The sequence below is a fragment of the Falco biarmicus genome, chromosome 9, assembly GCF_023638135.1.
Source record: "Falco biarmicus isolate bFalBia1 chromosome 9, bFalBia1.pri, whole genome shotgun sequence".
NCBI lineage: Eukaryota > Metazoa > Chordata > Aves > Falconiformes > Falconidae > Falco > Falco biarmicus.
In genome coordinates this window covers 10262522-10289225 of record NC_079296.1, presented here as the reverse complement: position 1 = coordinate 10289225, position 26704 = coordinate 10262522, and the positions used below count along the sequence as shown (strand labels likewise).

At 44.4% G+C, this 26704-nt stretch overlaps 1 protein-coding gene across 1 annotated transcript in view; it reads right to left on the bottom strand.

The window, feature by feature from the left end:
• Positions 1 to 26704, bottom strand: part of LOC130155302 (voltage-dependent N-type calcium channel subunit alpha-1B-like) — a 297246-nt gene that overhangs the window by 76480 nt on the left and 194062 nt on the right. Inside the window, 5 exon segments of the mRNA XM_056352410.1 lie at positions 159 to 373; positions 1618 to 2439; positions 12202 to 12264; positions 19277 to 19383; positions 25010 to 25077. Coding sequence (XP_056208385.1) covers positions 159 to 373; positions 1618 to 2439; positions 12202 to 12264; positions 19277 to 19383; positions 25010 to 25077 — 1275 coding nt within the window.

Here is a 26704-nt window from a genome sequence, read left to right as displayed (position 1 = left end):
GAACTGTAAAGCCTATATGAAGTTCTCCTGCCTGCCTATTGCAAGGATGCTGGTGGCCAGGAGAGCCCCCATCACCCAGTGTGTGTTGCTAGCTCCTAGGAAAGTTAGCTCTTTTCTGGCAATTTCATAGCAAAAAGCAGGGGGACAAAGGCACTCACTTGGAATGACAGTGGTTTCCCCCGGCGGGGCAGTGATAGTGACAGGGATGTTCACAGTGATGGTTTTGTCCAGAGGTGGCTGAATCATCCGTGTCACGTTCTTCTGGTTGTCAGCATCTTCAGGCTGCTCGGGCACTTTCTGCAGGTAGGTGCTGGGAAGGGTGTGCACAGGGACACTCACGCTTCCACTAGCCTCAATCTCACACTGATTCTCCCTAAGGTAGAAAACCAGATTTTATTAAATGTGGCCCAAGAAGGATGCAGATAAAATATGTGCCCTGATGCTGCATCTCTTGCTCAGTTTCATAGACTGCTTTCTTTGTGGAAGTGCTTTGCAGAAAAGTCCCAGATTGCAGGACAACTTACTACTGGCACAGCATGTGACCTTTCCAACATCCAAGCACAACATTAAGAAGAACTGTGCCACTGAACATCATTTTGTTCGGTTTAATGAGACTCAGAACTGAGGTTGATAAGCAAGGACCACATGGCACTTGCATGTAGCAGTGACATTAGCTTTCCAGCGTCAGCTGGTTTCTGAATGAAGTCTGACATTCTGCTTCTTAATGTTCTCCTGAGGCCTTATTTAAATCTGGTGATTCTCTTTTCCAGTCCTAAACCATTCTGTAACATTGCTGTAAGCAACTAAATAGCTTCTGCAATCCTCTGCAGCAGAAGCTATATTTCAGTGAGGAGGAAAGTGAGCTTGTGCACATGATCAAACTAAAACAGTATGCAAAGTGTTCTGAAATTCATCTGAAAGGAGAATAATATAGACAGGAAAATTATCATCTCAGTGCCACTCACAGCTCTCCACGGTGACATGAACTCTATTCTAAAGAATCCCAGTGAAATTTCTTTTCCATCAGACTAATAAAGCTACAAAGGCAATCTATCCTTCTTTATTAACTACTCCAAATGCTTCACGAATACTATTTTTCTCACTTGACTTACATGAGAATTAAATCAAATGGGGTACATCATTGTTCTTAATGGAAGAAACCATGTGCTGCGACAACTGGTGATGCAGCTGACAGGCTCACGATAAAAAACAAAACAAACAAAAAAACCCCAAAAAACAGGAAACCAAAGGGCTATAAGCAAGACTGTATGCCATTTAAAAATATGTCCCTTGGAAACTTCCTTCAGAGGCTGTGAAATTCTCTGCTTGATGTTATGTCCTAGAGGGCCTGTTGGTATTTCCATCATGGATATTTTCTTCCTTAAACCTGAGCTATTCTTAGGGGCCATCATGGACTGAAGTCACCTTAGGGAGCCTCTGTCATTACAGATTTAAACAAAACAGAGCTGCAGGTTACGACGGTGGCTGGTGTGAGTGCAAGAACAACAGCAGGGAATGCCATGGGGAGGGGAATGAGTAATTCCCTGAAATGTGTCTGGGGCCTTGTGACCCTCGAGTTGTCCCAGGGACAAGCCTGGCCACGCAGCACTCACTTACTTGGGCTGATGATTCCGGTGCTCCTTCTCGCCAGCCTCCCCCTCCTTCTCCCCGTTCTCCTTCTCCACTGAATCATACGTTGACAGAGCCCTGTTCCTGAACCTGTGCCGTCTGTGAGGCTCTTCTCCATTCTCACCCTTGGAGCCGGGCTCTCCTTCCCGGTTTCCAGACCTTGACCCTCCCCGGTGTCGGGAACGCCGCTCACTCCTGGCCCCATTGATTGCCCCGTTGCCTTCCTTGCCTTGCCGTTCAGCAGAGTGCCGGTGAGTCCGATGCCTACGGTGCTCCTTCTCGGCACCTTCTTCCACTGACCCTCGGCGATGGTGCCTCTTTCCCCCTTCCTGACTCCTGTTGCGATCACTTTTCCCTTCCTTACTCCCCCCTTCCACCTCTTTGCTGCGGCTTCTGTGCTGCCTGTGCCGCTCCTCCTTATTGTTGGCACCAGATTCCCCATTCTCATCCTTAGTCACATCCCCCTTCTCTTGCTCTCCCAGTTTGTCCTTATCTCGATGTCGGTGGTGCTTTCGCGGAGCCTCTGCCCCATCAGTAGAGCTGACTTTAGTCTGCTCCACCTCTTGCACGTCCACAGGGCTCAGCTTGCTGATGTTGTTCCTCCCTTCACTCCTCGGCTCCACCACCAGCGGCCGATCCAGATGGGTCTTCATGTCTGGCCTGATGTGAAGTGTGGTAGCGTAACGCACCCGCTCCTCTGGATCCAGCTCATTGTACAGCGCCTCGCAGCTGGCTCGGAAATTGTGCATCCGGATCTGGCTGGTCCTCTGCTCCCAAACAGACTTGGATTTGGAGGAGTTCTGCTGCTTGCTAAGGAGGGGTAGAAGGTGAAAAGTTAGTATCCAACTTCACAGCGATTCCCTAAAAAACAACCAAAAAAAAAAAAAAAAAAAAAGAGGAAAACTTCAGCTGAGACGGGGGATTAGAGGGTTGAGCCAGAGAAATTGTAGGAATGGAGAGAAAATGGCTGGTGGAGAACATGAGCAGGGAAAGGCAGCAGGATCATCAGTGTTAGTTTGCCCCCATATGCATTAGGCACTATGAAACAGGCCCTCTGGAAAGGAGTTTTCTTGATTTCTACAAAGTAGGTAGCCATCCCCGCTGGAAGCCTCAGGTATAGTCTGAAGAGTTAGAGTCTCAGCACACAAAAATGGTCTAGTACAACCAGAGCTTTTGAACAGCCTACAAGGCTGCCCCACAGTCAACAGCACCTTTCTCCCTGCCTGGAAATGCCTGGATGAGCAGATTAGCAGTGAGAAAGAGAAGTTAGGTTGGCAGGAGGAGCGAGGGGAAATGCAATCTGCCCTCGAGGACCCCCGGCTGACTGCCCTGCCACCAGCCCCTTCCCCTTACAGACAGCCGGGGGGTCACCTTCTGGGCTGCGCTGGCCCGTTGGCTAACGGCACAGGAGAGCTGGTGCTCTAAACCTGCAGCAACTTTCCAAGGTGAGGATGGACCACCCAGCCCAAGCATCACCAGAGTCTGGAAAAGTACAAGCGAGAAAGGAAAACAGTTCTGTGTACAGTCAAAAGACCCCAGGGACTGGGGGAGTCATCCATAGATGCAGATGTGATGAGAACACCTTCACCCTCTGACGAGACCTACCCTTTTCTGCCTCTGGCATCTACTATGATGAGGGTACATCCACTGGCATTGCTGTAATGCTTTGATTTTCCAGCACAGCACTTGGTTTCTGACCACCAGATGCCAATGGGTCGCTACCTGGCCAGTGCAGGAAGAGACAGCTTTTTTTCTTTCCTCCTAAAGACTGCAAGTCAAATGCTGCTTTTGCATGAAATCACAGTAAACCCACTGGCTTCCAGGGTGGATTTCTGGATTTAGCCTGGTGGAGGATCAGCACCCATTTTCTTCCTTAATGAAACTTCTTCTGACAAAGACAGGAAAACCATTTTCCTTCCACCAGCCTGCTCAGATGTCTCCATTCACTACACATCAGCCTGCCCTCTGCAGCTGGAGGGGCCGCGTGGGGCTCACCAGCGCCCAGCCCGCGCGGGAGGCAGACATCTTTTCCCTATGTATTTTCTGGGCTCCCCTGACAACAGAAGAAAGCAGCTTTTGTGTGTGTATGTGCTGATTTGAACTGTCAGGCTCTGTTGCTGTGCGCAGACCCTGGGGGAGGCGGCGTTCAGACGGGCTCATGTCGCACGGTGGGAGCTGTCGGAAAGGCTTTGCATCTCCCAGCTCTGCTGGGGGATTGCAGCTTTGCAGAAGGTGCTGCTGCCTGGTTCTGCTAAAAAGACAAAAAGCTACTTAAAAGCTCACTGCAGACGGGATGAGGGCACCCAGGCAGATGTGAAGGAATCTGACTTAATCCAGAAATCAGAATGAGCAGAGCTAATCACCAAAACTAAAAACCTACATCCCCCGTTGCCCAGAGTTGCACTCTGGACTAATTTTCCAGCAGCTGAGTGCCCCGTTTACACCACAGCAGAAGAACGGGAGACAAAAATCACAGTTCTAAACAAAAATGATACCTGAAGTTACTGGGGACATCAGTTAGAGCCCCACTCACCAAAAATCCCACATCGAAGGGAGAGCAGGCTCCTCATCAGAGGAGAGCACCCCCAGGCTGTCCCAGTAACTGTGGCACAAGGATGAACAGCCTCATCAGAGCAGGCAATACCTTGCCATGTCTTTTTGGTTCAACATTACAAAAGATTGAAAAGCCATCACTCATCAGCAAGTATATTTGGTTTTATGGGGAATTAACAAGCAACATAGAAACCCTCTGACTGCCCAGACCTGCCACCCGGTACAAGGATTTCCCATGAGAAGCCACGCACTCTGCATGTGCAGCTCTCTGCAGTCAGCAGAGATGGGCACAGAGAGACAGAGCTGCCTGGGACAGGCATCCCGGGCTGTCCCGTGCATCCTCCGGGATAGACAGAGTGCTTTGCTCTGCAGTGCTCCAGATCTGCTGCACTGAACTGAACTGGGCTACAAAAACAAGCCTTCTCTTCGGCACACAGGCTCAGCAAAACAAGACAGCTCAGGGATGTGTCGATGCGTGTCTGAGCTCCCCGAGCGCTGCCTCGGTGCGGGCCACCAGGCACATTTGTTCTTAGGGGACATTTCTCACTTTATAATTAAAGTCCTTGGGGTGGGGACCAGCTTCTGTTTTGTGCTTTGAACAGCCAGAGCGAGCTGTCAACACTGAAGTGATAACTAGTAATAACGAGTTAGGGCTGGGAAACTGTCCTTACGCTGACTGAAGCCTTCGATTTACCTACAAAACTAAGAGCACAGAGAAGAGCCCAACCGCCTGCTCACCGTGCACCACCCGGTGCTCCATTTCCAGGAGGCAGGCACCACGCAGGGGTGGGACACAAAGCCCCAGCCTCCCTGCAGAGACTTTCCAAAGTAAAACACACAATGAATCATCAGGCAACTTTCATGGACAGAGCCTCTCCATCGGTGCCTGCACTGAGCCTATCAAAGCCAAAATATAAAGAAAATCTCCTAAACCAGCCTGGGTATGGTGAGGAGGAAGCTTGAGGATGCAGGGCTGGTATACATCACAGTGCAGAGGAGAGACTCAGAACCTGCTGACTCTGACACAAGATGTATCACTTCAAGAGGATTTTTTTTTTTAGTTGTGTTTCAGTTAGGCCAAGAACATAAATCAGCCTTTAAATTATCTCTGAGGTGCTAAAGTTTCCACTGTACTTCACTCATGGCTAACTGAAAGATGCTGCCAGGTACATACACCACTGAGAATCTGCAGAAACCAAGTAATGCACATATTAACTAAGCCTGTTTTGCTAAAATCCCTTCCTTAAATCAGACACTGACATTACAGACTCGAATTTCTCAGCATCTAGAAATGAGATGCATCCTTAACGCTGACACAAGCAGAAGAGGTGATTGTCAAAAGACTACAACACACAGCCACCCACTGGCTTTGGTTACTAACAAGTCAAAGAGCAGGAGGTTCAGAGGTAATGACTGCATTCTTTCTTTTTTCTTCATAAAAAGACACACACACACGCACAAATAAACTCAGAAATATGAAGCACAGTAAAAACACAATCAGGAAAATGCAAAGCCTGCCTGCAAGCTCATTATCATATTCAAATCAGTCAACAAGATCAGGCGCAAGTGACAGTGCACATAAAGTCAGCTGTAGGAAATGGAGGTAAAGCGATCGAACAGGTTGGTCCCTCTAGGGACAATGTTTAGGGTTTTCAGAGCCAAAGCAGCAGCTACTGGAGGGAACATGTCACCTGCTTGTCCAATTAAATTTATATGACACTCACGTTCTGCAAGTTCCCACAGCAACTGAACATGGGCATGTGCGACAGCTTCTCCTCTCCTGTTGCTCTGCTGTACTTCTTAGTGGAGGAGAGCTTTTGAACTTATTTATGGCACAACAGGAACATCACAGTAAAACAAAATCCAGTTCCATTACAACTGCCTGCCTACGAGGGTACAGTGCCTGTGCACACGGAACACAAAGAACTGCAGAAGTGATGGGAATCAGCCAGGGCAAAATCATTTCCTCTGCTTCCCCCAGTGCTTGGGTCAGTTGGTTACTGGGGGCTGCATGAACTGGGGCAGACACCAACCACCTACAGCACAAGCACGATACGCTGCAGTGGAGCATGACTTGCCCAAACTGATAAAAAATGAGCCTTTGCGATAACGAATATTTTTTCCACAAGGGAAAACTATCTATTTATGAAGCCAACTCCTTATCTGAAATCCTGTTCACTATTTGCTTCTTAAAATCCTGCTGAATTCATTAAGAAGATTGCAATAATCGCTTCTGATTTACAAACATAGTACAAAGATTAACGTTAATTCACTCTCTTTACAATTACTTCCCATCCCTATTTTCTGTCTGCAGTACAGCGTACTGGCAATACACTCGGTTTTCAGGTCCTCTAGGCTTGAAACGTTTAGTAGGTGTTACTGCTAATAGGCCTCTGAGTAGCTCCACTGGTTTTGCTTGGATTAAGAAGCCTGCAGTCAAACAATTCCTGCCTGTGGCTGGGAAGAAAACCATACCAGTCCTGTAGAATCAAATAAAATTAATATGAATGAATCAGTGACTAATATTGGTATAAATAAAAAATGTGACCAGTCACTGTGTAGATCATTCAAGAAAGGAAAGCACATTTTAGTCATATTCTAATCTTAGGGTATTCCTTAATGATTAAAGATATTGTTATCACAATCTTTTAAAATACTGCTTCAGAGTTAATGGCTTTGCTTCCCAGAACTCCTGGTTTAATCAGCTACATCAACGTAATCCTTAAAATTTTGCTTTAGTAAATAATGAATGAAAGCTGACTACAAACATAATAATTTGGTGTTAAAAATACCTATATATTAGATTGTGGGTATGAAACAATATCTTCTGATTACAGATAAAAGGGAATTTCTTGTTAAAATACAGTTTCAACACAAAATGCAATGCAAAAACCTTTCCACTAAAATCATATTTGCTGTTCATAAAGATGGAGAAGGTGTCTCCCATGTTTCAATTTTCCACTCGGGAAATAAAGTGAAGCAGTTTTAGTTTGAAGAAGGCATGCACAAAACCAAACGCTTTCTCTCCGTTTGGTTTGATAAACCAATTTTCTTTCAGATGAACTCACCACTAGTGTTTGAATTTGCTTTCCCAGTGACGTTGGGAGTTGCCGCTTGGATGCTTTTGCACCTTTTCTTCTTTATGAGCTCCACCTCCTGCCTGAGCACCATCGGGAGATGCACTGTGCTCTCCCACCCAGCTGCTGCAATGGTGCGCAGCACTGAAACACCCTTACCGAGGACCGCTGCACAAAACACTGCCCAGTCTCTTCCAATATGATTCTTAAATTTGATTTTGTTTTTATATATTAGAATTTCTGATATTGCAGTTTCTCAGAAAGAAAACATTTTCTTCCATAATATTCCTGTTAAAGTCTATTAGCTAGAAACTCTAAATTTTGAATGTGTCTAAGCCTATATAATGTGTCTAAGTATATAATACTAGCTGTATATCACACCCTTGTGTTCAGAAACTTGCTACTGAAATTGGAAATGCCTTTCAGACTATCATAGATGCCAACTTCTTAGACCGAGACAGTTCACTAAATGCAACATTTGATTTTTTTTCATATATGGTCATCCTCAGATTGACTTTCCACTCCCTTCACTTGCTTTTGTAGACAGTTTGGAGAGCTGCAGATACAGGATGTGCTGAGCACAGGTAACTGGTCTCAGCAGGAGGAAGAAGCTGAGATGCCCGAGGGGGACAGAGCTGAGCGCCGCTGCAGGTCCTTCAGGAGCTGCTGAGCATGTGGGCACGCACGGCTTGGCAGCTGCAAGCCCAACATAGAGTCAGAAACTTTCCGAGGTGTGTACCAAAAAAAAAAAGTCAGGAAAGATCTAGCGTTTTGCTACCAGTCCCATGAGATGTCCGTGGCCACGATTTCCTAAGAGCAGCAGAAACTGTTAAATGCTGCTGCTTAGAGCTTGAAGGCAGTTGTGCCACTTGGTTTTGTACAGCTCTGAAGTGATGGAAAGCTCACGCAAGCCAAAGCTTCCTGGTGTTAATGTAGCAAAAGTTTTATTGCTTTCAGCTTGATTTTTTTCATAACAGAATGATTTCACTCAACCACACTCACCGTCCTGCATGCTGCTCCCTATTGCTCTAGTAAGAAGAATTTTCTAATTGTTTTCGGCAAAAGTACATCACACACTAATCCCAGAAGTATAAATATGAGGCTTAGCTTTATGCACATTCTGATCTTAAGAAAATGCCAGAAAATATTTATCCTGCCTCAAGTTATGTTGTTATCATTAGTCACTAGATCCCTTTTCAGACCTCAAGACTTGTTTGGTATTTCAGTTATGAATTGTGATCAAATAATTGCATCCTCAGTGGTGAATAACAGGGTGAGAGAGTTAAAAGTAAAACAAAAAATGAAACTTCAAAGCCACATTGCTATGGCCTGGTTTAACAGAAAACACACCAAAGTTAAATATGTGGAACCATTAAGTTCTCCTGAAACCCAGTCAAATTACATTTACTTTAAATTATTTTTTTCCTCTGAACTGTTCAAGCCACACTCTCCTAACCACTGCAATGGCTCAGACCAGACCCTGCTACAGCCCAAGTCCCACCATGAGTTCCAAGCTTTTGATAAAAACCGAGACAAAACCCATCAGGGAATGAAGTCACAGCCCCTTTTTTGCACTGTAAGGATGGAAATAAAGCAGATGGCCCAGACAGTGAATATACAAAAGCAAGCGATAGAGATCAAGAAAGACTTGGGTTCTTGGATGGCAAATGACAAATTCATCCTGGTGGAAGATATTTAGGCTTTTTCATTTCCCTGTGTTCCCTATCAGCTTGTCTATAGCTGGATGGATACAGCAGAGACATGCTGTGATGGTTGGGGTGGGAAAGAAAGAGCTGCCAAAGAAAACCAGGTCTTGTTCGGTGGGGGGTGGGGGGGAATAATCTATGGCAGGTGCAGGTGTTCAGCAGTTCGGGGGAAAAAAACCATCCCTGGCTTGTGACACACTGGCTTTTGCTTTATTTACCATTCTCTAAAATGTCTTAAGAACATGCCATTTTTCATGTCCAAGCAATGACTGACACCTCTGGATCCTATTAGAAACAAACAATAAAGAACAGCAATACAAAGAAAACCTCCAGTTACTAAATGGAGCGTTTTCAGTTTCATCAGCCATTGCAATATAAGGATTCACATGAAAATTCAACATCCCATAACTCTTAAATACATACTATTGGAAAAATACAACATAATTATTCACTTAGCTGTATCATCACCTGTGTACACATAAATTAGTTGCCAATTTCAATATGTATTTTAGATAAATGCTGATCTACTTAAAGAAATAGAGTATAACTGTATTTAATTACCTTTCCTTAGTAAATTAAAAAATTATTTTGTACTGCTTGCATGCTTGTATCACAAATTTGTTATAGCATGAAAGGCTGGAATTAGCACAAGAAAATGACTCACCTTGATTTTTTTTTTAATTAAGAAACTAGCTCTAGTATTTTGTCTTTAGTTTCTTAGCAACTTAGAAATATATTTTTTTAAATAATCAAAAAAAAAAAAAGAACATGGGAATAACCCAATCCTCTGTATCTGAAAAGATTTTTGAATAAGCTTTGTTCTTTCAGAACAGATAACCATGGTTTTGCAGATCCTGGTGCTTACTGATATTAAAGGCACATGGTATTTTATGCTGTTTGAGCAATCCAAGGGAGAAAAAGGAACAGGGATTTTTTTGAACCTTTAAAAGCTCTTTTCAATTAGTAGATTACTGCTCAACTTTTATCTGTGCACAGAAATTAGACCACTTATCTATTCAGTATAATTACAGCAATAGCACTCACAGTGGGTAGAAACAAAGAGCTATAAAGGCATCTGGAACCCATACTAATATTCATCCAGGGAATGAGAGTCCACAGCACCTGCATGGCCCTAAGAGGAGTTGTTCCAGTTTATCTATATGAATTTACAATAAAAACCACATTTCTAACCGTGAAGTTTATACTGAGTAAATAGACCTTCAGATGCCTTTACACTTCAGGGGGGGCTCTACTGATGCTCTGTGATGACTGGTACTTTCATGCATTGCACACTGCCATGGGGTCCAGTCATTTATTTAACCAAAACCAGGGGGGTTGCTGGGGAAATGCTCTTTGGATATGCACAAAGAAGAAAATGCACACTTGGCTCATCCATCAAAAACAGCCTTGGTTTGCATAGGAAATTACAAATTACTGCCCAGACAGTGCATAGAAATGTTAAAGAGGATGAGAATCCTCAGTTACAGCCTTTTACAGTAAAAATTTATTCTGTTCAGAGAACAGATGTGAGTCATATCAGCAAAAGCAGCCTCTATTATACTGACTCTATTGCTGGTGGGGAGTGAGCAACAGACCTCAACGGAGACGCCTCCAAATACAGAAAAATCCTGCTTCCAAGGGGATTTTAGTACCTGCAGTTTGATTTAACCCTTTTAAAAGGCAGCTTCCTTACTGGAACTTTGGAAAAGGTGTCAAATTCTTCATTCTTTCCAAGGCTTTATTCCTAGTTGGGCAAACATTGCCTTGGACCGGTTTGGTGCAACTTGTGCTGGGATGAATTCAGCTGGGCAGCACCTCTCCTCCATCACCACCGCTAACCTTCCCCTCCCTCCTGGCAGGTGGGAGAGACCCAAAGGGCAGCAGACCTCGCTCTGCACTTTTCTGCCTGTCAAGACTCCAGGCAGCCAGAAAATGCATTGGAAGGAGTGAGTCAAAAGCTGCCTTGGTCTAGTTTATTCCCCTAATTTTCACTGTCCCAACCCCGTGAGATCTCAGACCACAGCACAGACATGTCACACCTACTTTTGTTAGTCGCAAAAGTTCAGTCTTGGTCACAGAAGCTAAACTCACACGTCATATCAACATGTTTTTAATACAAACAGGTGTAAGATCCACCAGTGGACAAGGACCCCCAAAACACCCAGGGGAAAAGGAAGATGTCAGGAAGCTGGTGGAAAACCTCCTTTGATTCACCACACCTTTAGTATCTGCTATGGTGCACATAAGGACAAACCCACACGGTTTTGAATTGCACTTACTTGTCTCTCCAAAAGCATTAAAGAAGAAAGATAACATCAAACGGTGAAAGTATAACCCAAAGCAAAGACACTAAGATGGGCTGAGGAGAAGCTGATGACAAGTTTTGTTGTATTAGTCAGCAGGGAACCATGGTATTTTCTACAAACCTGCATCGGTGTCAAAGCACACTCGTGATTCACAGCAAAGCCAGCAAGATTTGTTTGTTAGGAAGTGCGTGGAGCGAATGGAAGGTCTACCACTGTGTTTGCTCAACAACGGGTACATAGGAGTTTGCAGAGTGCCTCATTTTTTTGATATCTGTAGCTTTAAGGTCCAGCTCAAGAAGGTTAGAGAGCACGGGCATAACCAGTGCTCTCACAAGCATAACTTTCCCAAGGATGTTTATGTAGAGTTTTCCAATTTGGTTTCACTTGGGCCCCATTTCCAGAAGTTTCTTCTTAAAGTCCTCCTCCAATTTTCATTTACAGAGCGCACTCATGGTGGGCCCTCATTCTCCTATTGAACCATAAGTGCAAACACTGGTGGAACATCAAAGCCATCAGCCCAGCACATAATAAACACAGAGAACAAAAACACAAGTGAGAACAAGACGAACCATCAAATAAGGGCAGACAGAAGAAGACAGAAAATAGTTAAGGAAGGAACAAAGGAAAATAAGGGGATGGGAGAAAAAAGAAGGAAGGAAGAAGGAGGGGGGGGGGGGGATCACAGTCAATGTACGAAACACTACAGAGTTGCTCATGATCAAATCACAAGCATGATATGGCAATGTTGCACACCTTCCAGTCCTTCCACCGTATGCTGGTCTGGAGGCTTTCCACAATGATGGGAATGAATTTTGGAAAAAACAAGGGGGCAGCAAAGGCAACAGAAGTAGGGGAAAGAGGGAGGTGTATAAAGGTAGAGATATAAATCATAAATCCATTTACTGAATATTGTAACAGAGAGCAACTCACGGTGAATTTACGCTGGAGACTGACGAGCTGCGAGATACAGTACCTCGAGTTTGCTTTACAAAACTGCACATGCAAAAACAAAACAAACAAAGAAAACAAAAAGTGAGAAAAGAAAAAGAAAAAAAAAAAAAAGAAGAGAAGAGAAACCATAAAAGACATTGGGAAAAGACTCATACAGGCTGTGTCCTATCGAATGCAGACTGCAGCGTGCATCTTGGTAGGAGACCAGGCAAGCTTCAGAAAGTGTGGAAGCCACAGACACACCACCTTGTAGTTAACAGGGAAACAACCAAAGAATCAAAAACAGAACCAAAAGGGAAAAAAATCAAAAGGTGAACCAAAAGCCACACGATGATATCAGGACTTTATGCCTCCATACGCTATACTCACACAATGAAAGTCCTCCGCAGAAGTCATCTTTAAGACCTCAGGGTAGAGGTCTTTGTAGAAACAGGTGGTGAGTGCTTTTACAGCTGTGCTGCAAATAATTATTTCCAAGTGGGAGCAGGATGCTAATCCCTGCTCTGGCCCCATGGCACAAGGAAGAAGCCTTAGCATGGAGAAGAGCCCGGCTGGAGGGAGGACCCTGGGCCACATCCAGAGAACCAAAAATCGACCTGAGCCCCAGCAGCTGGTGCCAGGCTGCTTCTCCTCGGTCCCTGCCTTGGATTTGTTCTTCAGTGGCACCTACCTCTCTCCTCTGACAGGCACGGGGATGTGCCTGGGCTCAGATTGTCCGAATGTGGCTCACAATGTCTAAAAGCCATCGGTCTGCTGCAGCTTGGGCAGGACATCACGTGTTATGGAAAGGAGCTTGTTTCAGTTCACAAATAATTTTGTAGATTCTCCTCCATCCAGTGTTTGTACAAACACTGTTATACGTGGGGGGTTCTAAATACAGAAATCACTGAATTACACAGAAAAGGAGTTTATTCTTCCTTTGGCAAGGAATCTACAGAAAACCAGAATTTTAAACATCTTGATAGATCTTGGCTTGAGGTGTTAATTTTTTCATAGTTATAAATAATTTTTATAAATCTACATCATCCAAAGAAACCTCCCCAAGACTGAAAATAAAATCCATTCACCTCCTGAATTTGCTTTTTCAGTTCCAGCATTTTTTCTCCTGCTTCCATGAGACTCTTAATCTGTTAACAATCAATACTAGCCAACCAGAAGGTCCAGTTAAAATCTAATGTTCTTTGGTTATCATGTAAGGAGAGTTTTAAATAAAAATTTATTTAAAATTAATGGATTCTTCTGAACAGAAATGTTGGCCCAGGTAAAGTCTATAACACAACAATCCAGAGGTCAAGAAACCTGGAATGAATATAAAACAAATTATGAAAGGCATCATAAAAGTTTTGCTTGGAGAGAAAAATCTGCTCAACAGTCAGGTAAAGTATTTTGCCTAAACTTCAGTATTCCTACATTTGTACTGTGCCAAATGAAAGGGGAGCAGGAGTCAAAGTGGGGGTGGGATGCCATGCTTGCTTGCCAAGAAAATTATTGTTTCCAGGTTGCTCAAGCTGTGGACCCCTTTACTCTTCGGCTGGATGCTGAACCCCCAGGGTGTCAGCTCAAACCTGCAGAGAACAAGCCCTTGACTGCATAAATGCCTCAAGCGTAGGTAAGAAATTTCTTGGGCAAAACAGGTAGAAAACTCACGGTGGAGGAGAATGTACTGGGCTGCCCTAGTTTGCCTGAAAATCAGCACCAACATTGTGCAATACCCATGGAAATTTTGCTTTTAATTGCTGAAAGCAGATCTCAGCATCCCTCGGCAGGCAGCTTGAATGAACCTCTGTGTTTATCCCTGCCTCGTTTGGCGCAGTGCAGGACGGAGGCCATGCTCTGATCCTGCCAAGTATCCTTGTAACCCGGCCAGCCAGCGTTATGCAAGTCCTGCAGCACTCCAGGTTCGCTCCTCTGCTCCCATTGCTGGAGTCTGCTTTTTTAAAACCATAAATTTGACTAAATTTCTGCTGGAACTGCGGGGTGTAAAGCCACGAAACAAAGACCGCTTCCTTTTCCAAATCAAAATGACAGAAGTACTTGAGCTTTGCTTGATGCTACTTACCATCTGCGAGGGGCTGAGTACGAGGGAGTGTCTTTAGGTGTAGCTGAGTGACCATGCCACCAACAGCAAGGGCAAAAAGGTAAGCTAACAGGAGGAATCACAGTACCTCACACATCAACACACTTCAGGGGGAAAAGGAAAGGGAAGTAAGCACAGGCCAGCAAGAGAAAAAGAACACCTCTTCTAGTCTACACATCACCCAGCACAGAACGTTTGATGGGCTGGGTGTTCAGGCACACTTCTTGCTGGGTCTTGTTGGGTACCAACAGCCCAACAGGGATTTGGAAACAGACCACAGTATTCCCAACACAAAAGGAAAATATGGAACCTCTGAGATGGAAAATGTCCTGGAGAAACATAGCAACTCCCCACACAAAAACCCCACCCCCCCAACCCCAACCCATTCATCCCCAGACCTGTACAAAAGGGACAGACAACTCTGAGAAGTCACTGTGAAAAGATGTGACACCTGTATTTGCCCTTGGCACTTGTCTAATGAGTAGTCAACTTGCTCACATTAACAGGCAGTATCCACCTGTGGGCGTGCAATTAAAATGTAAACTGCTTTGAACAACCTTCTGAAGGACCAGCAGAAACCAGTCAGAGCCTGGACAGATGAAGAGGTCTTCAGAGGTGGGAAGGCTGTCCTAGGAAGCACATGTCACTTCGAAAAACGGTAGGGGGCAATTCTGCAGACTGTATTTAGGTCTAGTGCCCACATTGCATGAACTGCCTCTGCCACTGTGAACAAAGTTTCATCCACTGCATCTGGAAAGTTCTTCTCCCACCCAGAACTCACACCCTATACCTGTCCTTAAATAATTTCATTGGGTCTGGCTACAACTGTAACCCATTACCATGTGGAATTGCAAACATCCCATCAGTTACAAAATGCAGATAGTTTCACTCAGCATGTCTTCAGCCTAACTATCTAGCAGGTTCCTACAAATTTAGTGTCTGTTTGATGTTGTGATTGGTATTTTAAGACTTCTCCCAAGAAAAGGTGAAGAGAGGCCATTGGAAAACATGTGGTGGGCTCTGGGTGCCAGGTCAGCCACAGCTCGTGTCCTCTCCGGCTGGTCTGCTGGCCCACACTGGGCTGGGTGTGCTTATTGCAGCCCCTTTTGTACGCGCCATCGGTGCATCTCTGGCCGGAATAGAAAAGGTGGATGAGGAACCCCAGTGTGGGGAGTTCAGGCTTCAGGTTAGCAAAACCAGACAATCAAACCGTGTTTGCACTGGGGTCTTTGTATGAGCCATGGGAACGAGCCTGATGGCTCTCCCTTCTACCAGCACCTTTACAGGGGCATCACAAAGTGCTTTGAGCACTCACTGCCTGTGTAACTGCCCCCTTTCCCACCCCCCCCCTCCTCCATTCTGGCCACCAGGGAAGCTGCACCGATGGTTTGCTCTGAAGACCCATCGGTCTGTACAGTCGCTCAGTTTGAGAGGCTGAGTGGTTTAAATGTTGTACGAAACAGAGGGTCTTAAAGACAATGCTGGGCAAACTGAACAAACCCAGAAACTCACCTCCAGAAACAACAAAGCAAGGAAAATGCTAAACAGAAAACAAAAACAACAAAAAAAAATCACAAAAAAAAGAATGAAACAATGGGCTCAAATTAAAATGCAATAACACATGTTAAACAGAGATTCTGTTTTAAACCAAACATTGCAACAATGAGAAAAACAATGTACCATCCTAGCTTTTAATCCTGAAAAACCACAAAACAAAAAGGCCCCTTCAGGATAGAGTTCACCAGGTGAAGAAACAAACTGTGGTCAGACAAATCTGTTCACGTGAAGTCCCTTTGGTGGAGCAGAAGACAAAAAAAGTCCTGGGAGACTGATGAAGTAGGAGCTACAAAGCAAGTGCAGGTAGAACATTGTAATAAAGCACTTTGAGTCAGTTGCAAGGCAGATGATATCTTAATGCCACTGTAATAATGAATATATTATTAAAACAGATCCCCATGAGACCGTAGGGCTTCATCATCTATCAACCATAAAACCCCCGTGGCTCACGCAGCAGCTATTACATGCGTAAAGGTGAAGGTACCTCTTCAGGCGCCCCGAGTGGGCTGACACACTAAACCAGCAGCCGGCTTTTTATGCCTAGGAAATGATATTTTGCACCTGACATAACAGATTGATGTTTCCTGGAGGTCAAAGGCTTGAATGGCAGAGGAGAGCAGAAGAACCGGTGCAGATAAACTGCAGGACAGGAGCGCACAGAACACTGTATTTGCACAGGGAAAATGCAGAGGCAGGGGAGCAGATACAACACTACAGAGTGTGGAATGGTCTGGAAGGAGACTCAGGGGAAGATACACACCCTCAGTCCTTGATATAGGACTGACAAGAGAAAGAAGCAAAGCAGCAAGCACAGCACCTCATCGGTGAAACAGCAGAACAACTGACATAACTTTTCACCAGCCTCAGCCCCAGGACACCTTTACCACCTCTGTGGGAAGTGCACAAGCATCCCGGGAACATGAACATCATGATGAAGGAAATGCAAGTCATGCTACCCTCTGCTAACACCTGAAAGACCTCTTTGGATTGATGCAAAAAATGATTCCTCTACTGAGAAAACATTGATGTTTTCAGAACATTGATCCATGCTATAGATGATGCCTGTTAGAGAAAATAATTTTCATATGTTATGAAACCAAAATAAAATTATAAAACTAAACCAATTTTTCCTTAGGAGAAAACAAAAATATAAACTGATAGAGCAGACCCACCTTTGCAGCAGGCCTTTGGCAGCTCAGTCCCAGTTTTTCCCAGCCCCTGCTCACCACCACCCACTTAGGTGCATCAAGGCACTACCGGCATTTGCTTCTTGCGGTGATATTTCCATACACCAAAAATCCTTTTTCCAAGCATGCCCAGCACTTTTTCATTCTTAGCATGTTCAGCTTTGAGTTGCATCAGAGGCTTGATCTGAGAAGCCCTGCCATCAACACAGCATCTGCTCCTTCTTCAGGACCACTGTGTAGTGTAACAGTGCAAGAAACCAAGTCATGGGGCACATCTGGCTCTCAGCCATAGGTCCCCATCATCAGCCCTACTGTATGGGATAGAGATATCTAAGGGATAGGTGCTGTAAACCCAAAAGCTGTAGCTGTTAAGCATCTTTGGAGTACACTATGTGTGTATTTCTATTTTAAACAAATTGCTTCGGCATGCTTTCATTAAATACCTTTTGGATCATGAGCCAGCAACCCATCCATACACCTATTTCTGTCTCACCAAAGACCAAACTTCTCCCTTGCCTTCTCCTCTATGTTATCATCCATTTGGTCATCAACCTGTTGACCTTAACACATGTTTTTTTCCCCAAACTAAAGCCCTGCGAGCTTCATGCGTGGCTTGGTAAGCCCCTGGCTGGCACTAAAGCAGAGATAACCCCCCGGCGTGCGCGGTGTTGCTGTGGTTACTAGATGTGCAAGCGACCGACCGCACTTCCAAATGTGCTCATTCATCACCCTAATTACCTGCCTGTACAAATGCGGCCAGTAGGGAACTGGGCAGATACAATCTGAGGCAAAATAAGCAGAGATCCACAATTTTGTACTCACTTTCAGTTGTGGTCATAAAACCGGCCCTGTGATATAGAAAACCAGGTGCAAACCTGGTGAAAAATCATGAAATAAAGTTATTTTAAGCAACAAACAACGTGGTGAGAAACCTTAGCTCCGTTAAACTGGGGGCTTTTTGCTTATTTCTAAGAAATCTTCACATGCATCGTGCTTTTGATTAAAGAATAAGCAGCATTATCTTCCATTTTAAAACAACAGTACCAGGAAAGTCATCAAAGGACAAGAGTAAATATCCTCATTTGACTTCTTTTCAAGACCAGACAGGAAATCATTGTGAGAAAGGGATTATATTTAAAACCAACAAGCATACAGGGTGAAAATAGAAGCTGATTAAAGCGGTAATAGCAGAGTAAAATGGTAAGAAGAATAAAAAAGCCAAATTAATACCATTCTTTTCCTTCACATATAATGAACTGGCTCCATTTGGCCTATTGTCTTTGATGAAGTGGATTAAACTCCCAGTGACAAAGGTCTCAAGAGATTCACACTGAAGGAACAAACAGGGATCCTGCTGCATTTCAGATACTTTGCAATAAAATTAGACAGGAAATTTCTTTTTCTATGCTTGATCTGGAAAACATCAGCAGCTCTCAGTAAAATGCATGAGCAAATTTTTTGATGCTGGTAGTCCCGATGCTAAAATTCCACGAAGGCAGAACTCTGCACTGACCTCAGCAACATATGGACAAGTATTTCCACCTACATATAATTTTTTCACTTCACTTTAGATCAGTATATATGAAAAGATGGACCACAAGACAATGTTTTCTAAGGGTTCTGGTATCACAGAGTCTGTGCATATGGCCACATCCATGCAGAAGACCTGCATCTGAAGATGCAAATCCATGTTTCTAGCTACAAACCAGTGACTCTTCACATACATCACTTTATTCAACCCAGCACTCCTTCAAACAGCAAGGAAAGTGCATTCAAGCATGTTTTTCAGTCTGATATTTAGGAGGATGCATTTACACTCTAAATTCTCAAAGCAGAGATCATTAAAGAATAGCTAAGACATGATGTCCACACATACCTCTTGTAATTAAAAATCCAAAGTGAAATGTTAACACTTCACCTGGTGAAATCTATCCTAGGACAGCTTAAAAAAATCCTTCTAAAACACAGTTATTTATAGCAAGGCAAAAGATGAGACATTACAAAAAAAAAAAAAAAAAAAAAGAAGAAACAAACTAACAGAAATACTTAATTAAATCCATGGTTAATTAATCAGCACTGAAGTATTCAGTCAACCTAAAGCCCTGGCAGTAACAGAGACGGTATAAGAGGGCTCACAGAGTACTATGGGATGCTCCAGTTGAACGAACACATACTGACACTGAAAAAACAGAAACAAAATTATAAACTTCCCAAATAATAAAATAATGCTTACGCGGCTATGGAAATGTTAGCTGCAGACATGGGGCTGACTTCTGCCACTTCCTTGGCCTTTTGCAGGGCGAGCTTTTGGTTGGTGGCTTCCTCCATCTCCTCCTCATCCTGGTGCAGAAAACCAAGAGAAATCAGAGCATGCATCATGTAACGATGATAACCAGAGTCCCCAAGGCACGAGTGGCATGTGACTGTCACCACCATGCTGCAAGAACAGTGCAGACTCATTAATGTAAGGCAAAATTTCGTCACTTCTTGCAAGGACTGCCAGGTAGGGTTTGGGGCCAGCAACAGTTGGTCAAGAAGAGAAATGCAGGGTTTGGTCAAGTGCTCAGTGCATTTTTACCAGGATTACATCTCCCTCACAAAGCTTCTTACCTCTCTTTGGTCTCCTCTTACCACTTAGTTTTGTGAAAGGAAACTACGGGGAGAGACCTGACCACAATGTGACATTTCTGGGGTGAAGGGAGCCCCGTTTATCTCAGACCTGAGTAAAAACATTCTAAAGCCCACGTTCCTGCTGAAATATATGAGGCAGACTCCTGAATCCTTCATGACCTCTTGCCAATGTGAGTACTGTGAAACAGTAAGTCCAACAAGCAATAGCAATCTAGCTCGCACCAGCTTTACCCCAGATATTTCCACTGATTTCAGTTGAATTACTGAGGACTGACAGGGTGGAGGAGCCGTATTAAGGCGCAGTCTGTAGACTCAAGCAATCATCAGAAAGATGGTTGTGTCCATGCTTTACTCATACCCCCAGACCATGTGGATTTTTGACTTCTATTGCCATTGCAAGTTCCCGCAGAGAATAAAAAAAATTTATTTATTTCCTCCTACCTAGTGTAACAACAGGAGAAATGTTGCTCAAATTTAAACTACAGGATCTTAAGCTATGAGATGAAGGCAAAAAGCAAAGAAACGCCCTGGGTTTTCTTCAATGGTCGTCTAGGCTACATTTCCTTTAAACTCTCTAGCCGGTCAAATTAGATAGTAAAATCATGGCAGGATAAACCCAGACCCTCTGATGGCCATGTCGGCATCACACATATTCAAGGAATAACCAGATGTCAAGAAGAGAGCAGTCACAGGCTTTTCTGTGAGACTTTTTGAAATGCCACAGGTCTACCTCTGTTCTTCAGCTATAACACTGTGAAAGAGTTATGCTTAAAATCACGAGAGCAGACAGCAAGACATCTAGCTTTGCAATAGGAAACCATAGATTTATCCATCCTGAATATCATATGCATAAACAATTCCTTGCTCTGACTTTGGTGTTATTTGTTTAAACTGCACCTCATTTTGAAACTGTTTTTCTTTCTCCTTCAGAAAGAAAAAGAAATGACAAAAAATTAATCCAAAAATTTAATAGTGGTAAATTCTTTTATTTATTTTTTTCCTTTCCAGAAATCAGTAAGTTTATAACAAGTAAATTCTTACTGTAGTGAATAAAGAACCTGAGACAGGCCATGAAAAAAAGCCCTGCTGAACAATTATACAAAGTCAATCAACTACCAGCTTCCAGTAAACTCATCAGTGGTTTGGAAGCCTGTTGTGAATCAAGGGTGTCGTGGTTTAACCCCAGCCAGCAACTAAATCCCAGCAGCCACTTGCTGACTTCCCCCTAGTGGGATGGGGGAGAGTATCAGAAAAGTGGGAAAACTTGTGGATTAAGATAAAGATGGTTTAATAAGCAAAGCAAAACCAGGGATCCCTCCCTGCTCCCCATGGCAGGCAGGGGCTCAGCCATCCCCAGGGTGGCAGGGCTCCAGCACGCTTAACCAGGACTTGGGAAGGCAAATGCCACCACTCCAAATGTCACCCCCCCCTTCCTTCCTCCCCCAGCTTTACATGCTGATGCCATATGGCACGGCACATCCCTCGGGTCAGTGGCGTTGACTGTCCCAGCTGTGCCCCCCTACCCCAGCCCCTTGTGCCCCCCAGCCTGCTCACCGTGGGGTGGGGTGAGGAGCAGAACAGCCCTTGGCTCCGGGTGAGCAAAAGCATCCCTGTGTGATCAGCACAAACCTACAACACAGCCCCTACTAGCTACTGTGAAGAAAATTAATTCTGTGCCAGCCAAAACCAGCACAAAGGGTATCTGCAGAGCATGAATCTTTTGAGGAATAAGTGCCCCCACCCCCATAAAAAAGCTTTTAATGTTTTCCTTGCATTCCACAGGTATGTTCAAGTTGTTTCTTCTCTTGAGGACTCACTAGTAGTGTTAAAATCACATACATTCAAAGGCTCTTGATTTTCCTTTCTTTGTACCTAAAGCACCAGGTGCAGTTTTTACCATCTCTTTAAAATTTGCAGCTTCTGCTCCTTTCTCCCTGGTGCATCAGCAATTCTGCTAGATTCAGTATCTTGAAGTAAAGCACCCAGTATCTGTTGTCACTATAATTGCAGCCGTCCCTAACTCCGAACAAGCACACTCTTTAGCAGATGACTGCTTAATAATAGTTCTGTAGCTCCTTCCATCAAGAGATTGCAGATCACTACAAAAATTAATTAATTTTTTGCCTGGTACTTACACTGCCAGGTCTCACTGGGGCACAGGCTCGTCCTGTTCTGCTTGGAGCACGCAGGAGTGTGACAGTGCACGACTGAAGCCAGCTCTGAGCTGCGATGGCAACATCCATCCATCCCACCAACAGCCCGGACTGTCACCATCGTTATGTAGGGGCAAGTGCATATAAAGGCCCTGCCTATAAGGGCATCTCTCTTTTATGGTCCCTTTCTGTCTTCTAGAGCTCTAAATCTTCATTTAAACCAGTTTATCACATGGAAAAGCCCATCTTCAGTGCTACCCATAATGATGTGCACAGTTAACACTGACTGTTCTTTATTAACCTCACCCAATTAAAACCCTCTCCATTGGGGAGGAGGAGGAAGAACCTTCATGGCCGTTAGACTCTTGCCTTTGCCGCTCGCTTCACTCCATTATTTCCGTGAATTTCTCAACTCTTTAATAAGTTTCTATGTAAAATTCACACATCCCTCCTACCCCACACTGCATGTTTTTATACTGTTTTCCCAGGGATTGCTGGCAGTGCACAGAGTTCGAAGAACACGCTTTGTGCTTTAGGACATTTAGGAAAATAAAGGATCGCTGGTGGTGGCTTTATGTGCCACTTTAACGAGGATGAAGAATGAACTGCTGTGGTCAGCACAGACACCATGCCATGGTCAGCAGAAAGAAGATTTTCAAAGCACGTTTGGGGGGCAATTTTCGATTCCCCTCTGAATAAGTGAACAGGAAAAAAAACCTGCCAGTGTATAGAAAAAACTAGAGGATAGACAACCCACAGAGATTTGGGACAGTTCTGAGAAATCACTAGAAATTAAGTTGGTGAAATTTAAGTCAGTGATAAGGGAAAGGAGGAGAAAGACCTGGTGGGGGAGAAGGCAGAGGCTGGAGAGCAGATTCTTTGTATATTCAAAGCAAAGAAGGTGAGTCGTTTTGGTTTTTTTCCCAAAAATGAGTCATTCCAAAGTACTGGTGAGTTTTGTAACCTACAGCAGATGATCAAGCTTAAGTTAAATATAGTTACAGTTCTGGTAACTTCTGTGACAGGTCACAAGGCCCAGCTAAGGCTACTGAGAAACGTTCCAATGCCATGACAAAAAAAATCCAAATTAGCATCCAGGAGGAGAAATACTGGTTGAAAAGTTTCGGTCCTGAAGGTCAGCTGGAAAGCTTTCCGTCTTTCCAAAACAGAGGCAGTTGCAAACTGCTTACGGTTTTCCCACATTGTAGGCAGCACTGATCTCTATTAGTTTTACAGCGTAAATGTCAAGAAAGTCTCCTGAGATCAACCGACTCCTGAGTAACTTAATTATATCTCCAGGCCATTTTTGGTTTTGCATGATCGTATTTACTTAGCAATAAATCCCTCATTCTTCAGGTATGCTATATAATTGAATTACTTTTATCTTTTTGCTCTTCTTTTGAAAGCCCTAGTGATTTTGGGGGATCATAAATAAAATTAAAGCAAAAAAGAGTTTCTCAAGAAGCTTTATGATTTGGCAATGCTGCTGAATTCATCAATATTTAATTATACGTTATAAACATCAACAAAGCCAGGTTTCTAACTGTCCCAGTCAGCTGCTGAAATATTCACAAGAAGGCACTAAAAGGATTAATGCAGAAGTAGGATGAGCTTCATTATCCAAGAATTGTCCTAGGTCTGATCGTCTCTCAACACATCCAAGGGATGCCCATAAATCTCCCGAACAGGCTGGGAGGATGCATGCCTCCAGGCTGGAGATTTCTGTGGGCTTTAAAGAGAAACAGCTGAGCTGCTGTAAGGGGAAAAACTTCCCAGAAAAAAAAAAAAAAAACACCACACCAAAACCAAACAAACAGTGTGCCATTAAACACAACCCTGAGCTGCATGATAAGAGAGGAGGGATGCAGAACATGCTCTCAGAGACACAGGAACATTTATTATACACCTGAGAGCCAGCAGCCTCTTGTACGATTTGCACTGGGTATCAGCTGTCAGGAAACAAGGCTCCAGTCAAAGCTGGAACCTGAAGCCAGTCACGCAGCTCCACAGAAGAGAAGAGCTGATAAAGACAAGCTCAGCTGCCACAGAGACACGGATTTTAACTGGGAACGGCTGGCTGCTTCGGTCTTCAGCAGCTGGAGTGGGGCAGGAAGCTCCTAGAAATCTCTGTCCCCCTGAACTGTGGAGTTGCATCACTTATCCACAAACTACTGCACCTTTCTACAACTCTATAAAGAGAAAATATCCTTGCCCGCTGCTGTGTAAACACATAGTTAGTGATCCTCTTACCCTATAAAAGGCATATAAAATAAAGCTTGTAAAACACAACTGCCAAGGTGGACATGGTGCTGCTTTTGCCACTGGCAGGTCACTGACTTACAGCGCTGGCAGCAGCACAGCAATGGGGTGGGCACTTAGTAAGAACAAACTAGAAACGTGGAAAAAAAAATCTGCTGCCTCACAAATACAACTATGGTACAACGAGGGAAAAAAAGTATCTAATAACATGAATACAAACTGCAGCACTTGCAGCCCTTCCTGCGCAATACCGAGGCTATACCTTATTTTCCATAGGGAATGCTCCGTTATAAACCTGTGCATACAGTACAGTACAGTGTCATTTCCACCTCTTGCCAGGACCTGTCTTTCTGCCTGCGCTTGGACTGCTGCCTCAGATTTCTCTTGCACCTGGTGAAAGGCAGGAAAATTATAACATCTACACTGAGAATTCACAATAGCCTCTGCAAGTTGTTTTCCAGGGAGTTGATTGGAGAACGTTAATTCTTTGATTCATCCAAAAGCTCAACAAGGTATGAAACATTAGTGTGAGACAGCAAAAGCAGCAATATGACACCTGCGTTTCCTCGAATCTAAGCTTCAAGTCAGCCAAAACCCGTTAATTGCTTCGCCTCTGGTCTTGAAAACAGCAAATGCTACAAATGCCTGTGCACCTCCCCGCGGCAGCGAGATGAGCAATGCCACTGCCCACTCTGTCATAAAACGCAACTAAAAAACAAAGGATTTGGCTGAAACAAGCCTGAAATGAAACAAACCTGAAGAATAAGCCTCCAAGTCCCTCTCCACAATGCAAACCGGTAAACAGAGATGCCGCGTGAACAGGGTCTAGAGGAAACCTCTGAGTGTCTGGGAGGTTCATTAGCGTGTGCTTTAGATCCAGCAGCTGTGCTCTAAGTTTGAAGGAACAGAAATCTCATACATACCTTGGTCAGCTCTTGGGCGTTGGCCAGATTGTCAACAGCAATAGCCAAGAAGACATTCAGGAGCGTATCTTTTGGGGAGCGGTTAAGGGAAAAAAATCTTCACACAGCAGATACAGAAAATGTTCCCCTTCTGCTGCCACAACCTTTCTTTCCCTGATTCCAGCCATCGGTATATTATGGATTGACTCCTTGCACCACTGCTTCATCTTCATTTCTAACCCCCCCGCTTCGGCCGGGAGCCAGCTCCACAGCATAGCAGGTCCCAGACATCTGTCTGTCTCTGGCCCAGCACCCCCCCGGGGAGGATGTGCGCACGTGCTGAGCAATGGGCTTCACAGCGCTATAGGGGCAACTGTTATGGGACCCTGGGGTTGTCTCAAAGACATAATGGCCCCTCTTTTTTCATTCCAGAAAATCCACACCTCCTCTCCTGCCCATACACACACACAGAGGACCACCTTCATTTTTCCCTCTTGCTTAAAAGGACAACCAGTAGAGCTCCTGGAAATCAGTCATTTTAAAGCCAGCATTTGCATAATATATACATATAGCTATATAAAGGCATCGGGTACCATGAAAAAGTTAAGCTTAGGTCACTGCTGCATTACCTGCTGGCAGAAGGAAACTATCATGACTTATCACACTGAAGTTGATATGACAATTAGACGGCCATGGACGTCCTCTATCCTGAACGCTGCAGCATCCCGCAGAGCGCATCTCCAGAAGAGCCTGTTAGCAGGACACCCAGCCCGAGCTAATGAGCTCTGCTGGGAAATGGGCCGTTAGTCCAGGCCAAATTGCAGGTAGCCCAGCTAAACAACTGCCAGCGCCCACGCTAGCCTGGGTCTCTCTGCAGAGCACTGCATTGTATCACTAAGATATAACATTTGCCTGTAATTATTTATTCATATTTTATTTTCGTTTTTCCACTTAATGATTTCAGCTATTACTTGTCCCTTCCTATATTTTATTGTTGTTATTCCAGCTATGCGTCTGCAAAACAGCCCCAAACCTGTTGTAAATCAGACACCTTTGTGTGAAAGGAGAGCCAGCAAAGCACAACCAAGCCTAAATTACTCTCCAATAAGAAAACCCATTTTGCTCTTGCACATTACCTGGTGACAGGAGAGTCACTCGCTCCATAGCTGTGTAAAGTGATGCTTAGTCCTCCAAATATGAATGTCTCTAAGAATTAAGGTGATCTCATGAGTGTTTACCCTCTGGAAATTCACAACGGCTTTAAAGCAGCACGCTGATGTGCGTTCGTATTGCACTGGCCTCGCCAGAGCCAAATGCCAGTCGGGGACCAGATGCAGGTCCCCAGAAGCTGAGTGAAATGACTGCAGCAGTTTTAGGCAATTGATCCAGTTATTTTCTATTGGGTTAATGTGTCCCCTGCATCGCACTGCGAGTTGGAAGCGATGCCGCAGCGAGGGCAAGGCTGAGGGAGGAGGGCAGCATGCCAGGGGAGCCAAGCGACCACTCCGGCGAGGTGGGGAGAGGCGAGGCGTGAGCTCCCAGGGTGCCAGCAAACCTGCAACAGGATTTGGGAAAACCTTGGTTTTGGTGCCCCTCTGGTTACTTTCCATTTCTCAGAAGGATGCCTGGAGGAGGCATCTGAGATTTCTCTATAAACAGAAAAGCAGAGCGGTGCAAAGCTGATTCATTGACTACAGTCGCCTCTGCTGAACAGGA